Source organism: Panthera tigris, chromosome D2 (assembly GCF_018350195.1).
Source record: "Panthera tigris isolate Pti1 chromosome D2, P.tigris_Pti1_mat1.1, whole genome shotgun sequence".
Classification (NCBI taxonomy): Eukaryota; Metazoa; Chordata; class Mammalia; order Carnivora; family Felidae; genus Panthera; species Panthera tigris.
Genome location: NC_056670.1, coordinates 24,675,200 through 24,689,486, shown reverse-complemented (window position 1 = coordinate 24,689,486; position 14,287 = coordinate 24,675,200). Strand labels below are relative to the sequence as shown.

Below are 14,287 nucleotides of genomic sequence, written 5' to 3'. Positions count from 1 at the left end.
GGTTATTTTTAACAACACAGAAGTTCAAGTATTACAGAAGCTCAAACTGTGTTATTTAAAAAAAAAGACATGAAATAAAATGTATTTAACTAACCAGTGTTTTACAGAAATTTGGAGTATTTACATATTTTATAACACTGTAGAAATCTTTGGTGGTGACATATGGATTAGTTCCCTGAAAATATTTTAATAATTTGTTCCATCAATCTGTATAGTCAAGTACTTATAATTAGCAAATGCTGACACTTACCACTTTCTAGCCAAATCCACGTACATATATGGAATAGTGAATCGTGTGGAGGGAATCTTGTGCAGGACCTAGGTGGGTTTACATAATTAATTACTTAGCAATAAGACATACTTCTGGCTCTTTTTTATCCCAGAAAAAGCATGGTAAACTGAAGAATAGATCAACTGTCACTTCCAAAACCTCTGGTAATAGTTAATATTAGTGCACAAGTTGAAGAAATATATAATAAAACACCGGCTACAATTTCTGCATAAACTTCAACAGCCACCAAAATAGCGCCCTTAAATAGGCTTGTGCAGCGTCTGATGCCCATTCACCAAATGGTGGTGGTGGGAAAGCAAGGCACTGTGGTCTAGAGATAAGTTCCTTCTTTTAAAAGCAGTGGATTCAAAAGCAGAGAAACAAAAAATGGCCCGCTCCACTTTCAAAGAGGCTAAGATTTGTGAGCTTATCATACAAAGTTCAAAGGAAAGGGCATGCTAAAACACACACAAGAGAAAAGCAGCAAAATCTCAGAAATGTAAGAAAAGGAGAGAAAGGAAGTAATAGAATAGCAAAATGACATCCACTGCCTGTAAAGATGTAACAGGAGAAATAGATCAGAGGGAACACTGTGTGGAGAGAGAGATTTAAAAAGGACACTCATTACCTCTTTGTGACTGGTCTTGTCTTTGTTTGTAGGAGTGTAAAGGGATAAATAATCCCTCCGATTTAGAGCAGTATTTATGAGTTTACTATAATTACAGAATAGGTTTAATACTTTAGTCTTAGGAAACATAAAGTGGCACAGAGCAGCCCCCAGAGGTAATGTTTTTATATAAAGTCACTTACATGACTTTGTCAGGCAACTCGAGATGACGCTGCCTTTGGGTGGGAAAGACAAACATGGTGTAGCATTTACATTGGTAAGTCTAGGACTAGGCAATGTAAATAAAAACTCTCTTCCAAGAGTTTATAATCAGGATTTCTAGGAATTTTGAACACAAATGAGTCTTTTTAGAAAACTAAAAGGCTAAAAATTAGTCACGGTAAAGTAATGAAGACACTCATAGAATTAAACTTTCAGAGAAACAAAGTTGAGGGAATTTTTTCTTGGTGTCACATATCAAGAATGTGAGAGAGTCTAGATAATGTTTTAAGAGAATGTATCAAGAGAAATGTATGAATTAAACTAAGGTAGTCCTAAGTAAACATTCTATCCTCTGCCAACAATCCGAGGAGGTCCTGAATATACATTGCCAGCTGGTTTCACTTCTTAAAAGGTAGAAAGGTCAAAGATCTCACAAATCTCACTCATTGTTTTCTCTTTTGGACAAACAGAACAGTCAAGTAAATTATCTGAATGGTTACAACTGTACCAATTTGATGAGTGATCACTAAAACCACCACCATTAACAGAGTTAATGCATAGTTATCAATGCAACCTAAAAAAGCCTCCACATTTAGTAACTCACAATCTCTTGGATTAAAATACATTTTTCTAATATCTATTCTAATAGTTTCTAGTATGTAAGATTAACATCTGTATTTTGCATTGGCACCTATATTCAGGAAATGATCTCAGCCAGAAAGATGAGTGATTCAAATGTAGTCAATACAGATTTATAAGTCACCAGCACATAGGAGGTCAACCTTGTGAATGGACTGACTGCTGGATAATTTTGTGACTCTGTTTCACAAAAGCTACTACTTTTTTTTTTTTTTAAAGCTACTGCTTCTAAATGCTGAAAATGTCACCAGTGTTAACAAAAACATGCTAAGTTTGACTACCAATGTAGGGTTAAATATGGAAAACTAGTTGATGTCTAAAACAGAGACATCTTATCTATAGAGGAGAGAATTAAAAATAGTTAAAGTTGGACAATTAGGTGTATTTTCATATTATTAGAACCTAACAAATTTAACAAATGAAACCCACAGGAAAAGAGATGATGAAATTCGAGGCATAAATGTGACATGTCAGGATATGACAAATAACAATAAAGTGTCAGTAAAGCTTAAAATAAATGTACAGTCGTAAATAAGTAAACAATTTTCAAGTGTGCAAAACTAGTCAGGAATAAAAGTGCTATGTGGAGACCTGGCTTTCAAATATTTGTTTCGAAAACGTTCAGCTGATGGTGGAAAAACCGACAAGTATGTTAAAAGTAAAAATTTGAAGAATATATAAAACACACTATATCTTACATTATGCCCTTGTCCTATCACTGCTGATCAGAGGCCTATCTAATTACTATCCTCATGTGATAGATATAACATAAATGGAGGTAAACACAATACAATACCACAAAGGCTGATGTATCTTAAACTGTAAAGACTCTTTTCAAGTATACTGTGGGTTTGTGTTTCATCTTAATGTCCCAGGCACTCAATGTTGTTGAGGAATTTGAAAACAGATAACACAATTTTCTACTATTTCTGAGATATATATGTATATCTATATATGTACACATATATCTATATATGTACACATATATAGATATACACATATATATATATACACATACATATGTATATATATATATACACATACATATGTATATATATATATATATATACACATACATATGTATATATATATATATAAATAAGCTTTGCATAATTACCTGGAGTAGTCAAGACATGGAAGTAATGGTTAAAGAAACAAAATCTACTTAGATTGATGAAAATAAACCCTATCACCGCCACAGTTTAAAGTATTATTTTAATGTGTAAATCCTGGATAATGTTAGAAGAAAAGCTGATGGATTAGCATAACTTGTCTTGGGATCTTGAGGTGCAGATGACTAAAAATACACCTGTGGTCTCTTCTTCACTTTATATTTTAGTGACCCGTATCGCACCTGAAGAGAGAAATGTGTCATTATTACAAATTAGATGATTACTTTTGAACTCAGAACTTAATAGCTCATGATCATAGTAATATTTTTTAAAGCTTTTCTAATATAAAGAATCAATTATCCTATAAGTGTGTATTCAAAAGACATGGCTACTTATGTAACACTATAAAAACATTAACTGTTCTTATTTGTGCTTCGCCTGGTAGGTCAATGAACATTGCTCACAATGATCTGACCATTCACTGGAATCCTCCTTTCCAGACACAAAGACAGTATATTATCATAGATAAACTTCTAGTTAGTCCTCATACAGGGTTGGTTCAAAGAAAACTATGCAGTTATTTTTGTCAGTTGCTTTCTTTGCTTAGGCGTAGGGCTGGCACTGGGTGCTCATGACAACCATATGATTTGCTATATAAGAATACCATCTTCTGCTTACAGGGGAAGACTAGGAATTTATCATTTTGCAAACTTCCAGAGATCCTAATATATCCGATCTGAATAAAGAATTTTTTTAATTAAAAATTTTTTAAAAATGTTTTTTATTTATTTATGTTGAGAGAGAGAGAGAGAGAGCAGGGGCAGGGGAGGGGCAGAGAGACAGGGAGACAGAGACTCCAAGCAGGCTCTGCACTGTCAGCGCAGAGCCCGAGGCGGGGCTTAAACTACCCAACGGTGAGATCATGACCTGAGCCAAAATCAAGAGTCTGATGCTCAACTGACTGAGCGACCCAGGCACCCCTTGAATAAATAATTTTTTTTTAAAGTTTATTTATTTACTTTGAGGGAGAGATAGAGAGAGCAAGCAGGGGGAGGGGCAGAGGAAGAGAGAGAGAGAATCCCAAGCAGGCTCCACACTGCCAGAGCAGAGCCTGACGTGGGGCTTGAACTCACAAACTGTGAGCTCATGACCTGAGCTGAAACCAAGAGTTAGGTGCTTAACTGACTGAGCCACCCAAGTTCTTCCTGAAGAAAGAATTTTAAATGTAACTGCTGATCTACCACTGGGTTCCTTCCTTTATGGATCGCTAATATCCTGGATGATAGTGCCTTCAACACCAATCATTAGGAAAACAACTCTGTACGGGACTAACCTCTTTGCGGCCTTTCACGGTTTTCACGGATTTCATGCTTTGCGATCTTCGAAGCCCTTTGTGCGTTAACATCTCATCATCTGAATACGGCCCTTCGGCTTCTTCATCGGTTTTCTCATCTCCGTCTTTCAGTGGAATTCCATAACCTAAACAGGTCAAAACCAGCATGTTTCGGGGAAAGGACACCGCTCCATCCGAGCACACTTCGATGCATGGTCTGCATTTGCCTGCTTACTCCTTCCTCTCCCTTTCTCCTCTGGAATGTGCTCCCCGCCCTTTATCATCAATCATTGCCCCGTGCACTATTCTAGATGAGGCTCATAACTCACTTCTTCCCCTGACTATTCCTGTTTTCACCATGCATTTTTCAGAATGATTTTAAATAACTGATTTTTGAGGAGGTAACACTTTGTCCAAAACTCAGAGAACATAAGCAGATCTCCCTGCCCTTTCTCCTTTTCCTGAACTCTAAACAATCTAAGCAATTTTGTGTTTCATTTAGTCATTTGTGCCTTTGACTTTAGTTAGAAATTAAGGGTTTCCTCCCACTGTGTGTCAAAACTTTTGTCAAGATTGGGAAAGGGAGGGTGAACGTAAGGAGTCAGATAAGACCCAAAGGGGCTAGAACTTTGTGAGAGGTTGGGGCGGGGGCAGGCCATGGAGATGTTAAAGCAACACTGTTGCAGCTGCTGAGATGAAAGCCAGCCAGGCAGGCCTCAGCAATTACAAACACCACAGGCTACGATGACAGATGTTAGTCAAAGAAAACAGCCGCATCAGGAAGGTCAGCAAGAGGTCCTGCGGGTGTGCTAACAGGGCGCTGTGTGTTGCGACAAAAGACGGGTCATTGGCCAATATGCAAACTTGCAGGTAGTCAGGCTGGTTATTGTCAGGAAGTCTGACAGCATCCTGATGCCCAAGATTCAGAGACAGGAACACTCCCATTCCTGAAGCAGTGGTTATCAAGCTTAGTAGAGTTTATTAGTAAAGGCACATACTAAGAGTCAGAACTTACTAATACAAAGACTGCTAGGCTTAGGGTGGGGCTGAGAATCTATATTTCTATCAAGTTCCTAGGTGATGCTTATCCTAGGGTCCAGGGCTCGAAACATTTGAGAACCATTGCCTGGATGGAGTAAGAGAGGGGCCCAAGTCTGTGGCAAGAAGAGTGCTAGGCAAGTTATCAAGACAAGGGTGAGGTTACAAGTCCCCATTAAGTTTCAAATTCTCCTTTAATAAAGATAAGGAGCATAAATACCTACATCTTCAGGTGAGAAAAAAGTAGTTTTTCCAGGCTCAGGTGGGGGCAGTGGATGGACTTCTTGCATGTGAAGAAAAAGATACTGAACAAACGTTTATTAATCTGCTCTCCCAGGCCATGAGTAACTTGAGACTCACTGAGCAAACCATGAAGAGTTGTTAATAAGCTTTTCTGTCTCATAATAAGAGACATACCTTTAGATGTAAATTATGCAAGCGCAATTTTATGCTGCCAGACTACTAGGCTAAAAATTAGGGAGGATTTGGGGATAGAATCGGTCATGATTTAGGTCAAGATCCATTGTCCCCCCACTCCTCCCCCGTCAGTCCAAGGAATTGTGTTCCAGGAAGAAAAGAGGGCACTTGCCGGGAGCGAGGGCAGGGGGCACACGACTGCTTAGAAGAGCTGCAAGCAGGCCAGTGTGGCCAGGGGAGGGGAACGGTCAGTGGTCCTGGGAAGATGCTTCTGATGGGATGGGATTGGAACCTTATTCAAAAGATGATTATATACACACCTTATTCTTTCTTTGTTTCCCAATTTCAGGTAACAAATCTTATTAGCTTTCTAATTATGGTTTCAGAGAAAGTTAATGGATTGATTCATTATTTCACAATATTCAAAAAATTCTGTTTGGCATACAGTGATGAAAAAGACACAACTGTCATCTTTTACCCTAAGAAACTTAGTCCAACAAGGGAAGGGAACAGACTTTAACAGGCATGACAGCACTATAATAGATGCTGTAAATTGAAGATAAGGATGGGGTGGGTGCTATGGGAGCCTACAGTAAGATAATTAACTCAGCCTGGGGGTGGGGGAACGTGGGCTGTGAGAGAGGACTTCTTGTAGGAGGTGGTGGCTAACTTCTGGAAGGCTCATGATTCAATACAGCCAGCACATGATGGAGTGGGAGAACAAGGCAGGGGAGCGAATACACCACATGCTACTGAGTTTGGACTTCACCAGAGAGCAACGTGGGGGGCCACTGAGGCATTTTAAGCGGACGGGTGATATGATTACACTTGGGTTCTTTCAGAGATTCCTTTTGCACTTTGGGGAATGAAGTGGATGACACAGGACACAGGGAGGTTACTGCAGTATGGCAGGTCAGAGATGACGGGGTCCAAGGAGCAAAGACAGAGACAGGAGCCAGATTTGGGATCCACAAGGAGATGAAATTGACAAGTTTAACTTAGCAATTGATTAAACCAAACTATGCATCAAAGAGCGAGGAGTCAAGTCAAATATCTTCGCTAAAATATGCATTTTTCTATTCCACTTAAAACCTGGAAACGAGTATGTATGAACATTCTGCTGTGAGTGCTGGAAATAGTGTTAATCAAAGTTGTCCAAGGATTTAAAAGTGTTCAGAGTAGGAGGGAGACCTGAGACTACGAGGGAAGCCCAAATCTGGGTGTCCTATCACAGCAGGCACTCAGTGAGATGGCTGAGTGGTTTACAGGTCTGCCAAGCCCAGGGAAAGCGAAACTAGTGGGGTACTGCGGGGCCATACAAAGGTGATGCTAAGTTTACATTAGTGATCTACACTGGACGGAGTCGTTCCACACACATTCCTGAGGAGCAGTGACTGGGGACTCAAGGCTGAGGAGCCTGTATTGCCCGGGGCCCTGTAGATGTCTGGCCAGCTTCAGCCCAAAGCTCTGTTACCATTTTAGGAAACCAGCAGATGCTTTTGCAAACTGACCTGGTATTCACAGCTCACACATGTTACAGTTGGTATATTTTAAGTTTTCCCATCTTATATTAATATAGGTGTAGAATCACAGAAAGTTTGACCTGGAAGGCACCCTGGACCTCTTAGAGGACTTCACTGCCTATTAGCTGTGAGAGCCAAAGTACATCTTGCCTCTCTCCAGGCCTTTCTTTTCTTTTTTAAATGTTATTTTTTATTTTTTGAGAAAGATAGAGGGGGAGAGGGAGAGAGGGAGAGAGGGAGAGAGGGAGGGGGAGAGAGAGAGAGAGAGAGAGAGAGAGAGAGAGAGAGCAAGAAGGGGAGGGGCAGAGACAGAGGGAGAGAGAGACTCCAGAGCAGGTTCCGTGTTGCCAGCACAGAGCCCGATGTGGGGCTTGAACCCACAAGCCGTGAAACCATGACGTGAGCCGAAGTTGGACGCTTAACTAACTGAGCTACCCAGGCTCACCAGGCCTTTGTTTTCTTAAATGGTAAGGTAGTGAGACAGATGAAAGATGATGGATAAGTTTCCATGTGAATGTGAACTCTGACCCCGTTGAGCTGTTGGGAGCATTATGTTGAGGGGGACTGTGAACTAGTGTCGGAAAGTGCCACAGTCCTTCAGCAATGTCTGCCACCATGGGCACGGGAGCAGGGAGCAGGCATGTCACCCATCTGCCATCTTTGACTAAAGCATCTCTAAGGTCGCTACCTACTCAAATTATTTGAATTCAGAGTTCCAGCCCCAACTGTCTCCCTAAGTGTAGCCTTTTTATAAATTAAAAAGAGAAAGAATAAGAATTTGCTTAGGAACCTTGGATACCTCATTTATGTCATTGACTATGTCAAGGGCTATCTTGACAGGTAATTTAATCTCCTTATGTCTCAGTTTCATCATCTGAAAAATAAGTATAAAATATTTAACCTGTACAGTCATCTTAAGGATTAAGTAAATATGTAAAGCACCTAAAACAAAGAATATGTGCTTTATTTCTTTATGTGCTGGTACTAAAACTGAATATTGAGCCAATTTTAAATAATATGGGAGAAGCAGTTTCTTTGCAGAAAAAACATTCCCACTTATCACAACGTGGTGTTCTTTCAAGGGATGTGAACATCATGTTCAAGGAGTCCATTTTCTTACAGAAATGCATCTGGAGGGAGCTCTTTTTGCCATGGTGACAACATGAAGATTTGAATAGCTTCATCAAAACAGAATTTTTCTTGACCAGCCAACCTCAAACCAGTCAGAGCAGGCCATGAGGAGTTTTCAAAATGGACCCACTTTTCCAAATAATTTGAGTTTGCTTGTGTGAACAAGCAGATCATCTGGGGTAAATGTATTAATCACGTGAACCAGTAAAGAGACTTTGCAATGTGAATGTGATTACCACACTGAAAAACTTATTTTTTTCTTGAGGAATTTTGGAAGTCAATGAAATAAAAAATAATTCATGACCTAAAAATTGAGTACCTGAATTGTTTTTCAAAGGAAAGAGTACTATTCTTTCTGATTTAGGAAATAGGTTGATTTAAAAAAAAAAAAGATCACTGAAGTCCCATACTCGAACTGAACACTGTTAACATTTTAGCAATACCCTTCCAGACTCTTTCCTATGTATACACATTTGAAAAATAACTTACATATATTAATTCATTTCATCTATTTATTGTGTCTCTACAGTGTTGGATTATAACACACAGATTGTTTTGTTATTGTTTATTTCCCCACAATCTGGATATGTTTTTATGTCAGTAAGTAGAGAATGACATTATCAATTTTCATGGCTAATAAACCATGCTTTTGCTTAACCATTTCTTTTAGGCGTTTAGTTTGTTCCAATATTATGTTACTATAAACAACAAGATAATTGTTCTTGTACCTACATCTTTGAACACTTGTCTGATTATTTCTTTATGACATAGTCTTAGAAGTTTCTTGCTGAGTTAGAGGGAATACATTTTGATAATTATTGCCAGATTGTCATCAAAAGGATTATTCCACTTTAAACTCTCATACAAAGTGTATGAGTGTTTGTTTCCCAACATGCTTGCTGTGGTGATTTTCAAACATGTCCACAAATTCTGACACTTTTCTCCTCTTCTATTAAATCTTTTTTCCTTTTTTCTTTTTAAGGTAATCTCTCTGCCCAATGCAGGGCTCGAGCTCACGACCCTGAGATCAAGAGTTGCACGCTCCACCAACTAAGCCAGCCAGGCGCCCCTCCTCCTCTCGTAGGTACCAGTCTCAACAAACTGTCATGAGGCGGAAGTGAGGCTGCATGACTTCTGCCACTTGGGTTGAAACACCCTCTCTGCGAGCTTTTAGCTGCCAGATAAGAAGCCCCCCACACTCTCAGGGACCATGTAGAGAGACGTTGAGAAGGAGAGGCCAGAGAAGCCCCAACTGTTTCAGCCATCACCTGTTTGACTCTTCACAGCTGAAACAGCACACATGTGAATGAAGAAGCCTTTGAGATTCTGACTCGACCCCCAGGTGCTGTTTGTAGCTGCCTAAGACCTTGAGCAAGATCTCCCTCCCTGAGCCCAGTCTCCCCCCCTGAGCCCAGTCTCCCCCAGTTCATGAGCAAAAAAATGACTGTGACTTTTTCAGGTCACTGTTTATAGTTCGTTACACAGAAACAGATAACTAGAATAATTACCAACACAGAGAGCACTGCTAATTAAAAAAATATTTTTGCCAATCTGGTGAGGAAAAATTACTGTCATTACTATTTTAATTTACTCTTTCTTTGATTGTGTGTGAGGCTGAATGTCTTTTTCATGCTGTATTCTTTAGTAGAATTAACAATAATTGGCTTGAAAGAATTCTTTGTATTGTTAAAATCTGAACGCTTTGCCTGTATCACATAAGAATATTTCTTCTAGTTTGTTTTGTATGGTATGAAGTATTTTTCCCTTATATGTTATATATATATATTTTATGTAGAAAAACCTCTCAAGTTTTTCCCTTATGTCTTCTAGTTTTGATGTCATGCTTAAGAATTCTGGTTTAAATATATACTCAGGAATTTCCTACTATATTATAGCTTAGTATCTTATATTTAAGTCTTAATCTTTTAAGTATTTTGATGAAAGGTTTGAGATAGAGGAATAACTTCATCTTCTACCCCATCTTCTAAGTCTAGCAATTATCCTAACACCTCCCCCACTTGCCTGAAAGGCCATCATTCTCATCTGATAAATTTCCATGTATATCTTGGACTTATGTTTCTATAGACTGTCTATTATTATCTTCTCTTCAACTCTTCCTATCCTGGAACCTTATCACTTTTTAAAAAAGAAATTTTTTTAATGTTCATTGATTTTTTTTTTTTAATGTTTTTATTTATTTTTGAGACAGAGAGAGACAGAGCATGAGCAGGGGAGGGCCAGAGAGAGAGGGAGACACAGAATCTGAAGCAGGCTCCAGGCTCTGAGCTGTCAGCACAGAGCCCGACGCGGGGCTAGAACCCACGAACCGTGAGATCATGACCTGAGCTGAAGTTGGGTGCTCAACCAACTGAGCCACCCAGGCGCCCCGTTTGTTCATTGATTTTTGAGAGAGATAGACAGAGCATGAGCAGGGAGGGGCAGAGAGAGATAGAGACAGAATCTGAAGCAGGCTCCAGGCTCTGAGCTGTCAGCACAGAGTCCGATGTGGGGCTCAAACTCTCACGAGCTGTGAGATCATGACCTGAACTGAAGTCAGATGCTTAATCGACTGAGCCACCCAGAAGCCCCTAAAAAAATATTATTTAAAAAAAAAATTTTTTTTTAACTTTTATTTATTTTTGAGACAGAGAGAGACAGAGCATGAACAGGGGAGGGGCAGAGAGAGAGGAAGACACAGAATCAGAAGCAGACTCCAGGCTCTGAGCCATCAGCCCAGAGCCCGACGCGGGGCTCAAACTCACGGACCGCGAGATCGTGACCTGAGCTGAAGTCGGAAGCTTAACCGACTGAGCCACCCAGGCGCCCCAGAAAATATTATTTTTTTAATGTTTATTTTTGATAGAGAGAGAGAGAGAGGGAGAGAGAGAGAGAGACAGGGCATCAGCAGGGGAGGTGCAGAGAGAGAGGGAGATACAGAATCCAAAGCAGGCTCCAGGCTTGGAGCTGTCAGCACAGAGCCTGATGCGGGGCTTGAACCTACAAACCGTGAGATCATGACCTGAGCTGAAGTCAGACGCTTAACCAACTGAACCACCCAGGCGCCCCCTAAAAAAATATTTTTAAGACAGATTGTTTTTGTTAAATTTTTTCCTTAGGGAAGAGGGCTCAAAGTATGCAGCATTCTGTAGGAAACTTAGAACTTGTGCAAACTAATGCATATTAAAATTTTAATTTAATAACTGAATAAGTTTCTTTCTTGTACTTCTAGTATTTACTTCATATTTCTCTAATCTTGTTGTTTTAATTTCATGGCTTAAAATCTAACAGAAGACCTAAATAGCATCTTACTATCTTAAAATATTTTAGCCCCATTATTTTAAGTTTAATAGATGAATATCACAAAAACAGCTACGCATTTTCATATTTGTAATCTTGTTTTCATTTAACTATTAGAATATCACTCTTAACCAATTCTAAAGTATAATTATGAATAAACTACTGGTAAAGTTGTCAGATAACTGTTCCAAATCAAGCAAAATATATACAGCAGACTCCATAATCAAAATCAGTATATCTAATTTTAAATGTATATTAAGAAAATGCCTATATTATAAACTACTTTTACACTGTTAATGTATTAAGGATGATGGTTCAAAGTTCACTGGTTCTCATTCTTAAAAATATTACTACCTCAATCAATGGCTAATGCTTAATTACTACCTTTTAGGTAACAGCCACCAACTTGGTAAAGTTATTCATTCTACGGAGAACTCAGAAAAAGTTCACTATTTTTTGTCTGTAAGAAGGGACCGTTGTTTTATTTCTCAAATTGGTTTCAATGTAAAGGGTGATTTTTAACCTCCCTCAAAAGAAAACTACCTAAACACACACACACACACACACACACACACACACACACACACACCAAAAAGCCTTGTACCTTAAGGAGTTAATAATATATTAATAAGAAATGTCATAATGATCTTAATTTTCATCTGAGCCTTGAACTATAATTTTCTTATATGTGACAAAATAACTAAGGAGGTATATCTTTTTATTTATGTGTATATTTCTAAGATCAGAATGCTTTATCAAAGTTTTAGAACATATCAACTATGCCATGCTCATAATTTATATTAGAAATACCTACAAGTTAGTTCTTGAACTAGACTATGGAATTTCAACATATTTTCCATTGTAGTAATCCTATTTACAAACTGAGTCACCCTTTGTCACCCACTTAAAACTTTTTATCTTGTGAGTCAATATCCTTATTTGTTCATAGCATTTACAGTAAAGAGTGTTTAACTATAACACTCAGATGTCACCACATGAGTAGAAAGAGCACTGATCACAAGTCAGAACTGGTGCTGGTGGCAGGGAGGTGGTAATAATCACACCCAAGGTTTCTAAAAATTCATGGCAACACAAGAGGCTACTGTTACTTTCTTAGTTGGATTATCTCTGGAGTCAACAAAAGGCAAGCACCAACTTTATTTAGAGAAAATTTAGAGAACGAGAACTATAGTTAAGCGTAAATTTGCAACATAAGCTTAAAAGTAAATTTCCCTCTGCTCAAATTCAGATAGTTACCATGTATTATTTTAGTACCTACCTGGACTCAAAATTCTAATCCTGAAAGGAAAATATATTGAAACAAACAAACACACCTGCTGATTCACCGGAGACTGATTTACTTTTCTTTTTTGCTTCTTGTAGAGATTGGTATGATCTTTGTCCCACAGGCTCATCCCCTTGGATAGCTGTTAGATCGTGCATACTAAAACTTCGTAAACGTTCCGTTATTGCTCCTTGGCTCTATTTAACAGAGAAGTGAGAGATCCGAGGAAAAAAGTACACTTTAAAATACTTAGTATGCTTACATTTAAATTCCTCCCAACACTTTATCATGAAGCTTTATTGATTTTATTATGAAACTTTCAGAAAAGCTGAAAGAATTGCAGAGTGAACACCCATATATTGTTTACATTTTCCTGTATTTTATCACATATCTACTATCAATTATCCATAAATCCATTAAAAAATTTTTTTTAATGTTTACTTTTGAGAGAGACAGAAACAGAGTGTGAGTGGTGGAGGGCAGAGAGAGAGGGAGACACAGGATCCCAAACAGGCTCCAGGCTCTGAGCTGTCAGCACAGAGCCCGACGTGGGGCTCGAACTCATGGACCGTGAGATCGTGATCAGGGCCGAAGTTGGATGCTTAACTGACTGAGCCACCCAGGAGCCCCTCAATCCATTTTTTTTAAAGTTTATTTATTTTTAGAGAGACAGAGACAGAGTGAGTAGGGGAATGGCAGAGAGAGAGAGAGAGAGAGAGAGAGAGAGAGAGAGAGAGAATCCCAAGCAGGATCCCAGCTGCTAGCACAGAGCCTGATGTGGGGCTTGAACTCATGAAACCACGAGATTGTGAACTGAGCGGAAACCAAGAGTCAGAAGCTTAACCAACTGAGCCACCCAGGTGCCTCCATCAATTCTTTTTGAAAATGCATTTCAAAGTAAGTTGTAGACATCAGTACATTGCACTCCCAAACATTTCAGTTTTGTAATTTATTTTAAATGTAAAAAAATGTATGATGAGCTTACCCTCAGGGTAGACAGCATCCATTATTTTGCTCTCTCCTAAAACTGGCACTTTGGGGTTTATGATTTAGAATAACTTTTTAAAGTAAAAGACATACTGTTTTAAAGATAAGCTAAGTCAGCAGTGGTAATGGCTCTACTTAGAACAGTAAAAAAAATTAAAAGTCAAAGAATCTTGGATGCAAAATGATATTTAGTTAATGAATTCACTATCTGGCAAGGTGTATGTACTACTATGCAATTTGACTTCAAATCATTTTAAAGCCTTAACAATATGATAGACAATGGGCACATGTGGGTATTTAATTTAAATTAACTAAAATTAAATAAACTTAAAATGTAGTTTCTTACTTGCACATTTCAAATGCTCACTAGCCACATGTGACTAGAGGCTACTGTATTGGATAGAGCAGATACAGAACATTTCCAT

General features: G+C 38.7%; 1 protein-coding gene across 7 annotated transcripts in view; it reads right to left on the bottom strand.

Moving 5' to 3' along the window:
- Nucleotides 1-2,935: 2,935 nt before the first annotated feature.
- REEP3 (receptor accessory protein 3) overlaps nt 2,936-14,287 on the bottom strand; it is a 93,480-nt gene continuing 82,128 nt past the window's right edge. For all 7 annotated transcript variants that reach the window (XM_042961157.1, XM_042961159.1, XM_042961158.1 and 4 more), the window contains 3 exons: nt 12,925-13,072; nt 4,185-4,330; nt 2,936-3,093 (listed from right to left, as the gene is read on the bottom strand). In XM_042961157.1, coding sequence (XP_042817091.1) covers nt 3,037-3,093; nt 4,185-4,330; nt 12,925-13,072 — 351 coding nt within the window. In that variant the 3' untranslated portion in view covers nt 2,936-3,036. The remainder of the gene's footprint in view (nt 3,094-4,184; nt 4,331-12,924; nt 13,073-14,287) is intronic.